The sequence below is a fragment of the Daucus carota genome, chromosome 1 (assembly GCF_001625215.2).
Source record: "Daucus carota subsp. sativus chromosome 1, DH1 v3.0, whole genome shotgun sequence".
Lineage (NCBI taxonomy): Eukaryota > Viridiplantae > Streptophyta > Magnoliopsida > Apiales > Apiaceae > Daucus > Daucus carota.
The window spans coordinates 54420656-54437210 of record NC_030381.2 but is presented as its reverse complement, the minus strand read 5'-3'; the positions used below and the strand labels follow the sequence as shown (position 1 = coordinate 54437210).

The following is a 16555-nucleotide window of genomic DNA, read 5'->3' as shown; positions in this document are numbered from 1 at the left end:
ACAAACAAATATATATTTCTCAAACCACACACAAACATAGACTTTTCAGGTTTTGTACATAGAAGATATTACATACCACACTTCAAATGAAAGCCCCACAATTTCGAGTCTGAGTTTCTAGTAAAGGAGTTCGAATTTGATATCTATTTTTTCTTGCGAAGGCACATGTCTAAAATGAAAAACCATGAATCTACTTGAAATTACTTGTTCGAGTTTGAGTCGAACTCGTGGCATAAACATTTCATTGCTGGACGCGATTTCTCTAGTTGATGTCGTTGATGCGCATGTGACGGGATGCTTCATTGCATGGTATATTACACAGTCTCTCATATCGTGCTATTATGATCCACTTCAGGATTCTGTATTCCATCTCTATCTCTGTAATCGAACTTCTTGCTGTACCAGTGGAGAATCGAGATGTGCGATGTTAAACTCTGCTGTACCAGAAGAAATCGGTTATGTGCTTAAAATATAGATTTTTTACTACCACAAATAGCTCGACGTCAGGCTCTGGTATAGAAAATATGTCAGATAGCGAAAATTTGGGTAATTGATTTGACATGAACAAATAATCAGTATATTAATTGAATACAGAAGTATTCTTATTGGCCTTAACTCAAAATTATGCGAGATATTTGTAACATATATAACAGTCAGTTCATTTCTAGGAGAAATGCACAAGTTACAACCCGATAAGTGAAATAACAAAAGCACAAGATAATACATATATACTACTCGTTAACTAGAGGTAAGTAAGACCGTCAACAGAACTTAAACTAGAATTACTACTGCTCCTAACAATGCAAGCATGGACAGGCTGCTCTTATGCTTGAAAGCTGCAGAGCCTGGAGTGGATGCGATGGGTGGTGTGCCCGTCATGGAAGGTGTCGGTGCCGTGGGTCCCATTGCAGGTGCCATTGGCGCAGGTGGTGAATTGATCGACTCAGGGCTCATGGCTGGAGGAGTCACCGTGTTAGGCGGACTAGCCATTGGTGATGGTGCCAGCATTGTAGGAGGTGGTATGGTCGGAGTAGGTAACATCACCAGAGGTAGCGGTGCCATGGTGGTGGAGGGGGACATGGCTGGAGCTTGACCAGAAGACAAGACAGCGAGCATGAATGACAAGGTAAGCATGAGTAATATGGCACGTGAGAGTGCCATGACTCTCCCTGTCTTTTGAGAGTGTGAAGAGAAGTTTGAAGGAACAAGAGGAGTTAAAGAATGAATGAACGATGATTGTTTCGGGATGGGGGAAGATTTGTGAGGAAGGGGAGTGCTTTGCGTTCAGTTTATAAACGCTAGAAGGTCAGGCTTGGTGAGGACCTAGGTGTTTACACATAAATGATTCTGTCGAGTTAAATTCACGGAACACGTGAAAGGTTCAAAGTAATGGAACCACATGCACCAAGACACTCTTTTTTGTTTTGGTAATGGGGAGAATTGTGTTCCTAGGTTGAGTGTGACTTCTCTTCACCATGTGGTTGGTAGATGAAGTGGTGCCCATGAGGCTACTATAGTCATTGCCCATCTACTAAGTGACAGCTATAAGAAACATATGTTACATCAGAGTGACCAGTAAGTGATCACTGCCTGTTGATCTTAGTCTTGGTAAAGAGTGTACGAAAAGTAATAATTGTATTGTAAGTGGGGGAGAAGTACTCGATAAATCTGATTATACATCAACTGTTCATATGCGAACATTTCCTCTTATGCTAATCAAGATTCATGTGATCTAACTGAATGAGAACTCTTAGCAATAGAAATTTCATTCAGAGCTTCAGTATTAATTGCCTATAGAATGTAAGAATTGACATGTGACTGGACAGAAATATCTACATAAATCATATCAGTCATCTCTGTTAAGATGGCAAGTTTTCATGATTCAAAAGAAATAAAAATAAAAATTGGTTCTAGATAGCGTATACATTGTCACCTGATACAGCAGCTGCCATAGGCGATCAGTATTATCACCTTTGGTCATGTAAAAGCGGTTCAGATGCATCAGCTGCAAATTGAAAAAAAAAATATTAGCCATCCTGAAATGTACTTGTCAGACGCATACACGGAGACTCAGTCCCATCCAAATGCCAAGAATAATACATTTGCAGAACTGGATTGAGGAGCGGAGATTTACTTCACACCAATAATATATAGGTCAATAACGTTTGAACAACAAAATCGACATATAAATATAGTGTGCTGCCTAGTCTGACACAGAATCCAGAATATTCACTCAATTTTGAATACATGTTAAAAAGAAAACATCATTCCCTTTATCAACTCAACCATGCATTAAACACAGCACCCCCATACGAGATAGACCCAAATACAGTTATAATATTGCAATTAACCTTTATTAAATGAAACCCTCTAACCTCTGTAAAATATCATAAATTAATAGGTTGGACTGAGGTGCTAGCACCACAAGGGTACTGCATTGCGATAATTATGACAAATGTATAGACTATAGATGGATGATGGGAAATGTACATGGAGTGGAATGAGCTGCAGTGTTTTATTCTGAAACATCAGATTATTAGTGTCTAGAGTGCTGCAAACATGAATTAAGGTTGAACTGTGTAACTTTTTGTTTTTAGGGAAAAAAGATTTCAAGAAAGATATCAAACATCGTCTTGCATTATATAGTTTCAGCCTTTCAGTAATATTTAATACCATTACCTCAGATCAAGAATGAAAAGCATAACTATCAGAATGAATCAAGAACAGAAGTATGCAACAAAGAAGGGCAAAACTTTTAAATGGCTCACTTCTAAGAATGGTGTCATTGCAAATATTAAAATGAAGTACAAGGTCTGTTGCTTTGAGATCTGAAATTGGATGCGCGATATTGACGCACAGAGACCTTAACTTTTAGCCAACCCTTTTACTTTTCTGTTCTATTACATCCATATCTAAGATTGAATACCTGAAGAACATATACGCCAGTCTCTAAAGTCTAAACCACATGCAGACACATACCGAGAGAATTAAGTGAATTAAAAGATGCAATAAGGTAAAGTACCTCCAGGATAGTGTTGTCCAGAAACCGCAGGTTTTTTTGCTCTTTCTGCAATTTCAGCTATGACCAAACGAGATAAGAGGAGGCCAGCAATAAGAGCACCCAGACTCAACATCCCAAAAACAAAATGCCACCCTTTTGTCGATAAAAACCCAGTCAAAAGTGGACCCAAAGCAGCACCAAGTGATCCAGTACCATCAATGATTGCTGTTACTGTTGCCAGAGCTCGAGAATCACCTCTAACAGAGCTATGTGTACCAAGATCTGCAGACACTGCAGTTGTTATAAGCGCATAGGGCCCATTCACAAATAATCCAGTAGTCATCATGAGTAAAATGTTCATAGTTGTTGATGCATTCCCATAAATGTGGTACAGTATCATTGAAGGAATTGCCGCATACATAAAGGTCGCTGCTGTTGTAGCCCGTGCCTTTAGTTTATCCGATATGTAACCAGCTAATATCCCACCAACAATCCCACCTACATCAAACAATGTAGAAAGATTTCCAGCTGATTTCACTGACATATACTCCCCGCCAATAGCTGCAAACTCGTCACAAATCAAGAAACTTAATACACTATACTCTGCAGTTCAAATTATACTACTATCCATGTATGCGTTAAGATTTGACCGGCAACAGACATTATCAGAACTTGCACAAATATATAGACAACAATAACAAATTTAAGAATAGGTAAGAGGCTATTTTTGCAGAAACAGCAACACTACCAGTACCATCTATAGTCAATTTTATAGCTAAGCAGGGATATCCAGAAAAACTCATTTTTATGTTGTGCCTTTTTTTAAAAATAATATTCCTAATAATATTTTAGTTGTTATTGTCCAATCCTCTAACAAGCTTGTTAGCGAGTTCTGAAATACTTAGAGAATTAATTAGTTTTTGTCATTTTCATTTGGTAAGAATAGATATGGTTTCTGCTACCCTGTAATATCAGGAGCAGCCCTGATGGTCACAGCGTCATAGTCAAAATCGGTTTATGAGGCCTTAATTCGTATATACTCCCCATATTCTATGAATTTCTATAAATAATTCTCATATATCTGGGTCCTAAACATTTGGGGTCCCTAGGCGCAAGGCTTGTTCGCCTATAGCCAGAGCCAACCCTGCTTGCTTTATGAAGGTACTTGTCGCCTTTGGAGACCAACGGTTGTGCATGCTAATTGCTATGCTTAGCAACCAATTATCATGATTTGTGACAAAATCTGTTAGCAGTGTATATCACCTCTAAAACGAAGTACTCCCTCCGTCCCACAATACATGTCCCTTTGACTTTTTTCACGTAATTTGAGGTGCAAATAAAACATACTTCTATATATTATTTTTCAAATTTTTTTTTTCTGAATAAAAATATGGATGTTATACTTTTATTCAGAAAATTTTTTTTTGAAAAATAATGTATAGAAGTATGTTTTATTTGCACATCAAATTACGTGCAAAAAGTCAAAAGGACATGTATTGTGGGACGGAGGGAGTAAATCACAAGCGAATAATAAATCAGATCAAAATTCTGATGATATAAAATGAACCATTATTGGAATTACAAGCCCATGACAGAACCATGACTTTCATAATAAGCAGGCAGCAAAAGGTGGACAGAAAAGATATTTACCTGTACAACTCAGATAAAATGGTAGCCAGTAGAGAAATGTGTACGCCACCAGCTTCGAGAAAAATAAACATAACGCAAATGGTATAACTCCAGGTATCATACAAGCTTCACTAAGTTTTATGCTTCTCCTGCTTCCTGAAGCGGACTGCAGGGCTGTATTATCCTCTTTGGTCCCCTTAGGCTTAGACTCATTCTGTAAAGCTTCTACATCAGCAGGTATTGCTGCGTTATTTTCACCTGAACCATTTAGGAACGGAAAACCAACGTCTTCGGGATAAGCAGCCAAGAACAAGTACACAATTATACCTCCAATAAAGATAAAAGCACCTGGAACAATGAAAGACCAACCCCACCCATACTCCAAAACACTCGCAGCAAGCAAAGAGCCACTAATATTCCCAACAGACGTATGAGCATTCCAGATCCCCATTATCAACCCTCTCTTTCGTTTCCCAAACCAATTCCCAATAACTGCCACAACCGATGGCCAGCCCGTTGCTTGAAACAACCCCGCAACCATTTGCATAACCAAATAAAACCAAAACACATGAACATTCCAAAAATAACCTATCCCAAAAAGCCCAACAAACACACCACTTCCAACCATCCCACCCGTCAAAAACAACCGCAAATCCAACGTATCCCCTAAATGACCCGCAACATACATCCCAATTGAATAACAAGCAAGAAACGCAACATCAATTTCCCCCAACTTCGACGTACCATCTTCACCATCAAACGGAGCCCAACCCTTTCCTTCACCCACATTCCCCTCCAACCCCCCCAATTCCCTCTTACTAAAAACCTCCCCAACCGGCCACGGATACGCATTCCTACCCCTCCCCCCCAAATTATCCGAATGCAACACACTCTTGACAATACTACTAGGCTTTCTCGAAGCATGATAAGAAGTATAAGCTATAAATGTAACCAACAACACAACATACCTATACGTGTCTACACTCCAATCCCTACCTCTAAATCTTCTTACAAGCAAAATCCCAGGCGGGTCCCTCATTGTCATAAAACCAAGATGTCGAGAGTTCGAGTCTTGTCAACGAGCAGTAATCGTACTTAATTATAACTAAAATTTAACGTGCACAATCATTTCAAAACATGAAATAACATACATGAAGCACAATCTAACCAGCAAAATTGTATGTATAACTTAGAGAACTTTGCTAACTTGCTGAGAATTCACCAAATTGTTCAAGCCGTCATGCGTGTAGAGAGAGAGTGTGTCTAGGAGATGTTTAGAGAGAGAGTGTGAGGAATTGTGCGTTGGGGAATGTGAAGTATGTGATTTTAGAGAGAGAGAGTGTGAGGAATTGTGCGTTGGGGAATGTGAAGTATGTGATCGCGGGGAAACACGGCTGCGTGCCACGTGGCGAGTATGTTGTGTCTGAAAACGCCACGTATTTGTTCGGACATCATTGATAGCGGGTCAAATTTTTTCTCTTGTCAGCTCACCGAAAATAGATCTCAAAGAATTAATCATTAGTTAAATTATTTATTTTAGAGAATATATTTTTTTTAATATGATAATAATACATATATGCGTCTAATGTTAAATATTTGTATTACTGACAAAAAAAAATATTTGTATTCAGATAAAATATATTTATTATAGATTTTTTTTCTCAAAAACGCCTTTTAGAAAAATTTATATTATGGCTATAGTCATTATATCTAACTCTTTCTAAGAATCTGATTCAGCGACTAAAATTAATTTAAAATTTTAACAAAAATAATAGAAATATGTATATATGTATTATTATTTTTTTCAGAAAAAAACAAAAATATTTTTTTTGGCTTTTCGTTCAAAATTCTTTTAAATACTATAAATATAAATTAATTATCGAAAACATGTTGTAGGTAGATCTAAATTATATACCGAATGATCTAGTTATATATTTACAATAAATTTTGTGAAATTATTGTCGAAATAAAAATTCCGGTCATCCGGCTTCACCGCCATTTTACCACACCACAAATGTGTCCAATGTCCCCTATTTTTTCGCCAGGTTTTTATCTCCGCCTCTGCTCGTTATCGATCTTTTTCAGTCCTTAGTTTTATTTTTAATTTGTATTTTTAATTTTGTTGTTGCCCCTGCAGATCATTCATTTACATGTTCTTGAAATTAATTTAATATAATTAAATTAATCTCGCCTGTTTGATATACTTTGCATGTGTGTTTATGAGCACTGCGGTGGATTGATTAGCTGCACAAATGGGTGTTTCTAACCAGTTCGTTACTATTAATCCTGATGAGCTCAAATTTCAATGTATGTTTGCTTGCCCTGGTTTCGTATACCTTTTTCGTGTATTTTACGTGTCGTGTTTTTCTCGAATCAATTTTTTTAGATGAAATGGTGAAAAAGATGTTAGAATATTATAAATGATCATGAAAAAAGACTTATCAGAATCTTATAATGATATTTTAGCATTAAAAGGTCTAAATTTGTTAGCAGTAATCACTAAATGACCGAGTAACAAACTAACATCTGTTAATATGATTTGAGAGTGGAGGATTCAGAATTGTGATATTACGCTACGTCGATATCATGTTAGATGACCAATTCTCGTGCAAGTTTAGTCAGGAGTCGGTAAATGTCACTAACTGGATCATTAACAATTTTTAAGTCTGCAATGATGTGCTTTGTGTCTGTTTATATTCTCTTCAGTTGAGCTGGAGAAGCAAGTCTGTTGCGATCTCAAAGTTGCAAACACAACGGACCAACATGTGGCCTTCAAGGTATTACTAACAGTTATTAAGCATCTCAGTCTGGCTACCTATAGCATCTGTTTCTCTTATACTTTCGAGGTTTGCTTAATTCCATTTCATTATTTATGTTCATTTTAGTTTTGTTTATTAACTGTTTAAATTAGGTCAAGACAACTTCTCCAAAGAAATACTTTGTGCGACCAAACACTGGTGTTATACAGCCTTGGGACTCATGTGTCATACGAGGTGAGTCCTTCAGGCTTTAGTTGTCGAAATTTCTGGTACTATTGCATGAAGGAGCAGTAGAAAGTTAGACGTCTTCGGTTGTTATATTCTTTGACTTGCTTCTTTAATTGTAGTAACCCTCCAAGCTCAAAAAGAGTACCCTCCAGATATGCAGTGTAAAGATAAGTTTCTCCTGCAAAGCACCAAAGTGTCTCAACAGACTGATATTGATGAGCTTCCAGCAAATACTGTATGAATCAAGAGAAAATTTCTTTTCAAATCCGTATTTGTGTGACCAAAAATAATAATTCTTTTTTTTAATGTCTGGAAATGATGGATGCTGCATCAGTTTAATAAAGAGGGCGGGAAAGTTGTGGAAGATTGCAAGCTTAGGGTTGTGTACGTCTTTCCTTATTCGGGCTCAACAAATGGAGAAGATGGTATCAAAGATTCTAGCAATGTGAGCTCTATATCATCTTTATATGTTGGCATAGTTGTTTCTTACGTTGTCATTTGCCTTGAAATAATCTAATTTATAGCTTAAGTAATAGTTACAGAGTCATTTTACTCTAATGTTCCACTCATTAGCTTCAACTGTTACACATAAATTATTGTTATATATTTCTAAACCTCTTGATCTTATAATACAGTTCTCATAAAGAAAGGTTAGTGTATGATTATGATTTGTCCGAATACAGCTTAGTTATCAGCTTTGTGTACATAGCTTTTTAAAAACTTCTCCCCCATTATCTGCAGATGCAAGGCTCTGGCTCCAGCGATGATGTAAGTAATTTTTCTTTCTTGGCCTTCACTCTAGTTTTGCTCAACAAATTCAGTAAATTTCTGTATAATCCTCAACGCTTGGAATATTAATTTCTGAACTGTTACATAAGAGATGCTCACTGTTGATTTTGCATTACAAAATTTGCCCGACTGTGAGTGCACTAAGAGCACCCTCTCAGTAATTCATATACATGTAAAGAGTTTTTTCTACCATCTAAAATGAGCTATATACATGCGACATACTAACTGACGTACTAAGGCTGTCAGAGACAGACTGCGAATGTCTTAGCAGCCAGGATGACTTTTGCCATGTCTCTTCTCTGTCTCAGCATTTGCCCGTAAATAACCTTTTGTTTTCTTTGATGGATATGTAGAATCAGGTATTGCAGCGTCTCAGAGATGAAAGGGATGCAGCTGTCCGACAAACACAACAGCTGCAGCGGGATGTGGTTAGTTTTCCCCCTCAAAACAATCATTTTTAAAATTATTCAACTTCACATGACGCGTGTGAAATAATTGATTATGGCTGCAATCAGAAATGATCATGAGATTATCTAATATACAAACATAACATTTGAGTTTAAACTCTTTTAGACAAGTTTCGCTTGTGCATTTAGACGTTCATCAGCAGAGATTCTACCATAAGTTAACATCTGACAGTTGGAAGTTCTATTAAAGTTGTCAATCAATATCATTCAATTGGATATCTCGTATAATATTTAATGCTTAACAACAAGAATAGAAGATATGACCACTGCCTCCCTTTGTTCTCTTCACATTTGCAGGAAAGAGTGAAGAGGCAAAGAAGTAGGGGAAATGAGCTAACCTTTTCTTTCAAATTTGCACTTTACGTGGCACTCTTTGGCATTGCATCTGGCTTTCTATTGAACCTGTGGTTATCCTCGGCTCCAACTGCAGTACCTCATATAAGTGCATCATCCTCGCCTCCAGTTCCAACACCTCCAGCAGACATGTCCTCGTCCTCACCTCCAAAAACACCACCTCCTACAGATGCATCGTCCTCGCCTCCAGCTCCTACACCTCCTCCAGATGAGTCCTTGTCCTCGCCTCCAACTCCAATACCTCCTACAGATGCCACATTGTCCTCGCCTCCTGCAGATGCCTCGTTGTCCTCGACTCCAACTGCAATACCTCCTACTGATGAGTCATCCACACCTCCTGCAGATTCAGCACCCTCTACACCTCCTGCAGAATAACTCTACTCTTTACATTCTCAAAATGTCCTAGTTTTTCACTTTATTATTCTTCCTTTTGCTAAGTAGCTTTTCCCTCTATTGTATAATTCTAATATTTGCTCTAAATTGTTAACCACTGCACTTTGTTATTTTCTTTGTAAATTTGATTGTTGTTATAAATTAGTTTTGAAGTCAATATGTATTAAGAAAATTCAATATGATGTTTGGTTTGAAATCATAACAAACCGTTCTGTTTTTGTGAACGATTGATTTGTTGATATTTTTTTTCTTTTTACAATTAAATCTTTTTAAAATAATAATGTTGGAACCAACTAAAATTATTATTTCATTGAGAGTAAAAATATTATTTTATTGAGAGTAAAAATACAATATGTACATAATGTTGAATTTGTTGAGTTCAGAAAATAATATCATTTTATGGATTATCACTTAATCGAGATTCATATTTCTTCTCTCTTTGTTTATGTGTGAGGGTGATACTCAATGCAAAGATTAACATTTTGTGTAAAATATTTAAATTTAGATCATTAGTTTGCTATCAATAATAAAAAGCGAGTTGGTTGAATTTATACAAAATCCAATTATATTTGGTGGTGGTGAATTTTTTTTAAATATATTGCTGTATTTTTTTTGTGTAAAGATAAGTAGGAGTTAATTAAAATGAATAATTAATTTTTACAAGAGGCAGGGAGAAATTGAGTAATAAAACAATGTGGACTGATCCACCATAAACAACAAATATGGGCCGGCCTTTGACAACAAATCTGGACTCATCCTGCACGAAGAGAACAGCTGAGCGATCCATATCTACCAAGTTCAAAAAAAGGGTAAAAATGTAAAATCAACCATCAAAATTTTTATGAACAACTGGGCGGGAACTCGTTTCTCAAACCCTAACTCGTTTCGCGCTTCTCTCTCTAAATATTTTATCCCTAAATCTCTCTCTCTCGATTCTGATTATCTGTAATCTCTCTCTCTCTCTCTCTCCCCCTCTCTCTCTCTCCCTGTGCGCGTGTCTCCCTCTCGCTCTCTCCTGATTCTGATTAACTGGATAAAAATGGAAGCTCAACTGAGCACAGACACAAACAACATCGATATACACAAAGCTTGGCATCTCCTAAGTCTCCTTCTCACAATCGGCCGTCCGGTGAGACTACCGGAGCTCGCTTCCCGATGCACTTTGTTCCGAGCTTCACCAGAATTCGTGCAATTCCTTTGCTCAATTCCTAGATCTCCGCTGTCGTTGACGGAGAGTGGCTTCGTATCGATTTCTTCGGTTGCGTATCTGGATTTTGTTCGGTTTTTGTCGAATTTATGCAATTTGTCGACGTCTTTGCCTCGGACAAGTGTGATGTTTATGGAACGAAGTGGAGCGTTGGATGATGCGGCAGATTTGTGGTTTCAACATAGCGGAGAGTTGGAGTATTTGCCTGCTGTAAAAAGGCGAAAACATTTAAATGTAGAAGGTATACATATAGACTTGAATTTTTTTGATTTAATTTGATTTTTAGTGTGTGAATTTGATTTATTGTGGTGGCTTGATTACAGGAAGTATGATGTTTTCAGTACGAAAAGGAGTGTTGGATGATGTGGCGGATCTGTGTTTTCAAAGTGGTGGGGAGTTTGAGTATTTGCCTGATGTGAAAAGGCGGAGACTCTTGGATGTTGAAGGTATATTTGAGACTTGAATTGTTGGTAATTTAATATTTTTTTAAATTTTGTGTGTTGATTGAATTTTTTGGTGGCTTAATTACAGGAAATGAGGGCCAGATTGTTTTGTCTGATGAGGTAACTTTGCGCTGATTTTTGGCATTATTATCATTTATGTGTAAACTGCATCATTTGTATTATTTTCGTCATTGATATTTATTCAGAGTGTACTGTAAATGTAATTTGAATTGTTATTGCTAAGTGTAAATAGTTTATATAGATGAGGCAGTGCGAAATTGTTCATACTGACGCCTCTTAGGAGGATTGTTTGTTGTAAAATATATGACTAGTTTACTATGATTTATGAAGTAGTTGTGTGGCTTCTATGTGATTTGTTGTTGATATCTGTACAAATCATTAGCCTACACCTGATGTTTCTATCAGACATAATAGAGTAGCTTCTTGGTCCATTTTCCAATATCCCCCAGTAAACTGTAACAACCTTGTGTAACTTGTTTTTTTACACGGTGTTTTAAGAATTTCCACCTTTGTGGTTGACAGTACTAAACTGCCTCAATTTGATTAAGCATCTGCTTATTCAGATAGTCCTTCTCGATTTAATGTACACTACGGAATTTTAGTGTGCTCAACATCAATGTGTTATGACATAAGTTTTCTCGCTTTTCATTGAATTTTTGTTGTTTTACATAATTACATGTAATTTCAATATTTTTGACTTTTGTTGTTTCAACTTGCATTATATAAGTATAAATGAAACTAAAGCAATAAACAGTAAGTTGTGTGTAAATTGGTTAAGGGGCCTAGTTGCCCTTGATTCCACATATATATAGAGTTGCATGCTTGAGAACGATGTTAGAGAAAATGAGTAAGTAAAGGTTCTAAATTGTGTAAGGGTGATCTTATTCTTTACTATAGGAACATTTTCTATTTGCTGTAGCTATAAAAAAGTTGTATTCTTGTTTTTCTGGTTTTTAAGCACCTGTAATTTCAGGTGCATAGCAACAGAACACAAGAAAGCTCGGTTATTAAGTCCAGAGCCAGCCTCTTGAATTGCGATCTAAAAACTGCTATACAGGAAAGTAAAACTGGCATGCTTGTGAACGGGAAAGAGTTTGGACATGTAAATATTTCAAAGTGGCATATTGACTTTCCTAAGAATGGAAGTATTGGGAAGTTATCAGATGCTAGAGAAGTAAAAGTTATCGAGGATGATAAGCTTCAACAAGAGCCATCTCCACTTTCTAGTAGATTGAGAAGTCCAGTTTTTCTGATAGATAATAAGATGAAAACCTCTTATTCTAGGCATTTAATAGACTTGAATAAGCCTTATATGCCACAAGTAGATGAATGTATGGACATTTCACCTTTGGAAGCGTCAAATAGAATCTGTGCTTGTAAAACCTTAGCCAAACCAAGTGAAGTCAGAAGAGTCGGGGAAACTAAAGAAGTGGAGGAAATAATGTATTTTGGCAGTTGTAAATTAGAGGTGGAGTATCTGTCAACTAAAACAATCAGTGTTTACATGCCACAAAAAGATGGCTACAACATGAATGATATTTTGGAAAGCCGTGAAGTTTTACCTTCTAGGGACAAAGAAGAAAAAATGCATGAAAGTCAGGCTAATCTTCAGTTAGTTGATAAGAAACAGCTGTCAAAGTTAGAGATGATTCGGGAAGATTCACACAATCCTAGTTTGCACACTCCCGTTGATTTTCAGGCAATAGATAGTGGAAAGAATACAGGTAATTGCTTAGAGGAGGAACAATGTAAAGTGTATAAAAGATCATTCTCCAAGAAGCAGAAATTTAGGCAGAATTATCAAGAGAAGAGATATGCTGAAGAAAAAAGAGATAAAAATAAAGAAATCAGAGGAAAAAATGTATCTACGTCTCTTAAGGTAAGTTCTGCTGCGCAGCAACAAAAACCATGTTTCACATGTAATAGCTAGCTTTTGTTAAAGTTTTTTTTAATAATTATTTGACCAACTAATCTTTGTTACTGATGCACCCTGTTTAGAATCAAGTGGAGCCTGAACCACTTCCTTACTTTGACTCTTTTACTGCAGAAGAGAAAGAAGGTTCAGGTATTTGTCTTTCATAACATGCTAGTGATTCATACTTTCACGCTGAAGCATATGGATCAGCCTGATTTTATATGTTACACTGCAAATTTTAAATTGCAGGTGGTTATGGTACAGTTTACAAGGCGACGAGGAAGCAAGATGGACTGACATTTGCTATCAAATGTATGACATGAAATTTTTTTGGTGTACTTGTGAATGATAATGCAAGTAGATCTTCTAGTATGCTCACTTCCCAAGGAATGCTAATGTAGGTTAATCTAACGTTATTCCGGATGACATATTTGCAGGTCCTCATGAAAATGCTAATCGACACCATATTCAAAATGAAATAAAAATGTTAGAGCGGTTTGGGTAAGATGCACAACCATTCTTCAGAAAGTCTGTCATGTTTTTAGGCTTAAGGACATGTAATAAATCATCATCTTATTCTGCAGGGGTAAGAACTTTGTGATTAAATATGAAGGTTCGTTTAAGTATGGCAATGCTCATTGTCTTGTCCTAGAGCATGTTGAGCATGATAGACCTGAGGTGGTGCATTTTTTTTATTTTTTTTTGTTATTGATATGTAAATCTTTTATTATTCTGTTCATTTAATCCTCATTTTTGTCTCTAATTTTTGAATAAATCTTAGGTGTTAAAGAGAGAAATAGATGTTTCTCAAATCCAATGGTACGGGTATTGTCTGTTTAGAGCTCTTGCTAGTCTACATAAGCAGGTGAGAAACCATTGGAATAGATTTCCATACGTTTTGGTTCATGTGTATTCCTTGTGTCAAGAAAAGGAACTTACCTTCTTGCATTTGCAGGGTGTAGTTCATAGAGATGTTAAGCCTGGAAACTTCCTGTTTTCCTGCAAATCTAATAAAGGATTTTTGATAGATTTCAATTTGGCTATGGTAAGTACTTGTATCTGGCTTGCTTGAAGTTTTCAGTTACTTCTATATCAATTATATGTCTTAAATTTTGTGCTGGAATAAGATGGTCTTATGGTTTATTTTCTGGTTCTGTTTTTCTTTGGCAGGATTTGCATCAGAAATATGGATACACTGGTAACACATTTGTATTTAGAATAAATTTGTAAACTTGTATAGATCTTTTAATTCATTTATCTATATTTTTTTAAGAAATAATTAATCCTAGAGTAATTATTTTGGGGGTGGTGGCAAAAGGGTTGCATATTTCTCTGGTGTTTGTTTAAGAGTTGCTAAAATTTTTAAGACAGATCTTATGAATTTCCTTCATTGGTTTTAATCCTTTTAATGTGGTTAAGAAGATTCTAGTATAAGTGTTGGCTTATTCATACCATTGCTTCCTTACAGATAAATTAAATCTGAGCTATGATATGGGCTTCAACAATGTTCAACTTTCCCATGCAAAATCTCTTCCACCTTTGAAAAGTAAAAAACTTTCAAGTGCCAAAGCTTTGGAAGCAACAAATCAAGAGGCAGGAAAAAGTTACAAGTCATTGTCATTAATCAAGAACCTCAAGAAGAAGACTAACCCACATGAAAAGGCTGACTTGGGTACTAGAAATATCGTAAAGAGTCAAGGTGCTGATGGCTCTGGTATAACCTCTGCCAAAGATGCGACAAGCACCAGATTTCCTTCAGGAGAGAAGTTGAGGGAACCCATGCCGTGCCAAGGCAGAAGGGAGTTGTTAAGCTTGGCACAAGAAGCAATGCAGGGTCCAAACCATGAAGTTTCAAGAGCTCCAGCTTCCAAGAGAAAGAGGGTTGCTGCCCATCCTGAAATTGTGGATAAAAAACTCAATTATCTTACTCCAATGCCATTGCACTCCACAGAATTTGCTACTGCAGGTGCTGGCCTAGCCAAGGGTAAAGGTCTGTTTTTAAAATGTCACTGAATTGCTGATTATATGCATTAATATTTGACCATGTATTTATCACGTTTTGGTTGTCTATAGGAGAAATTAAGCACAAAAGAGAAGGTCCTTGTGCTGGTACCAAAGGTTTCAGGGCTCCGGAGGTAAGAAATTATGTTAGCATTTGTTACAATAAAATACACATATAGAGTGATGGGAATGTTGATTCTTTAGTCTTCATTATCCTTCCACTTCCATTCTTCCCTGTATGAAGTATATACATGTGCAGGTATTGTTCAGATCTCCTTATCAAGGCCCTAAGCTAGATATCTGGTCTGCTGGTGTAACTCTGCTCTATCTGGTCACTGGAAGATCACCTTTTAATGGCGAACCAGACCAGTAAGTGTAGTGATCCTTTTAAAAAGTGCCCTTTTACACATTATTTTCTTTGTTAAGGTGGCTGATCTTTTTGCTATGTGACAGGAACATAAAGGATATTGCAAAGTTGAGCGGCAGCGAAGTTCTGTGGGAAGTTGCCAAGCTGCACAATCGCGAATCTTCATTTCCAATGGTGCGGAGAACTTAAATATGCCTCTCTTCCAATTCTTTTTACTATAAAGCTGTCCTTTTACTGGGAATTTTTACTACAGGAACTTCTTGATAGGAAGTACTTGCCATCAAAAGATCTACGGGACTGGTGTGGACTCAACACAAGAAAACCAGATATTCTACAGGATATACCAATACAGTTTTTTGATCTTATAGACAAATGTTTGGCGGTAAACCCAAGATCAAGAATAAGTGCAGAGGAAGCTCTTCAGCATGAGTTTTTTGCGCCATGCCAGAAGCAACTTAGGAGGCAGAGGCTGTTAAGGCAGGGGCTTAGCCTGGATTTGAAAAATGCTCTTGTAAACATTAAACCAGTGAACCGCGAGGTTTATTGTGCTGAGTAAAACTAACATAAGCAAGTATAAACGCTGTAATGTATTCCCCCTGTCTGCATATAAATTCTTTTAGATGTACTAATAACAGATTGTTGTCACACGGAACACCATAACGATATATAGTGATACATTGTGTTCTGTTTCACTCTCATGAGAAGTTCAACTCATACAAACTAAATACGGGAAACAGCTAAAGGTATGCTAATATAATCTTGAGAAGTTCAACTCATACAAACTAAATATGGCATTCAGGATGTAAAGAATTTGTTAGGGAAAGTGCGTTATAAAGTCCCATGTCTGTGCGCCTTAGTCCAGAAGTGTTTCTCTGGTCTGAACCATAAGTGGCATAACTTGCATGAGTAACATTAAGACTGGCAAGTCTTTACAACATTTTGAGGCTTTGCCACTAACTTTTTTACTATAATTCTACTATA

The 16555-nt window shown here is 36.7% G+C and overlaps 3 protein-coding genes across 3 annotated transcripts; 2 read left to right on the top strand and 1 right to left on the bottom strand.

Moving 5' to 3' along the window:
• Positions 1-4: 4 nt before the first annotated feature.
• Positions 5-6119, bottom strand: LOC108209281 (putative glycerol-3-phosphate transporter 4). The gene is made up of 4 exons (XM_017380105.2): positions 4652-6119; positions 3023-3562; positions 1934-2005; positions 5-434 (listed from the first exon to the last, which is right to left on the bottom strand). The coding sequence occupies exons 1-3, from the start codon at positions 5673-5675 to the stop codon at positions 1968-1970; spliced, it is 1602 nt and encodes a 533-aa protein (XP_017235594.1). The 5' UTR covers positions 5676-6119; the 3' UTR covers positions 5-434; positions 1934-1967.
• Positions 6120-6757: 638 nt separating this feature from the next.
• On the top strand, positions 6758-9801 carry LOC108224978 (vesicle-associated protein 2-1). Its single transcript, XM_064088795.1, has 7 exons — positions 6758-6937; positions 7337-7407; positions 7542-7623; positions 7737-7852; positions 7952-8062; positions 8766-8834; positions 9171-9801. The coding sequence occupies exons 1-7, from the start codon at positions 6883-6885 to the stop codon at positions 9600-9602; spliced, it is 936 nt and encodes a 311-aa protein (XP_063944865.1). The 5' UTR covers positions 6758-6882; the 3' UTR covers positions 9603-9801.
• Positions 9802-10539: 738 nt separating this feature from the next.
• On the top strand, positions 10540-16206 carry LOC108213027 (uncharacterized). Its single transcript, XM_017384755.2, has 16 exons — positions 10540-11068; positions 11151-11273; positions 11359-11390; positions 12265-13170; positions 13290-13356; positions 13456-13518; positions 13644-13707; positions 13791-13884; positions 13988-14071; positions 14162-14251; positions 14377-14404; positions 14675-15196; positions 15280-15341; positions 15467-15576; positions 15661-15748; positions 15828-16206. Exons 1-16 carry the CDS (start codon positions 10660-10662, stop codon positions 16128-16130), a joined length of 3045 nt encoding a protein of 1014 aa, XP_017240244.1. The 5' UTR covers positions 10540-10659; the 3' UTR covers positions 16131-16206.
• The last annotated feature ends 349 nt before the right edge of the window (positions 16207-16555 follow it).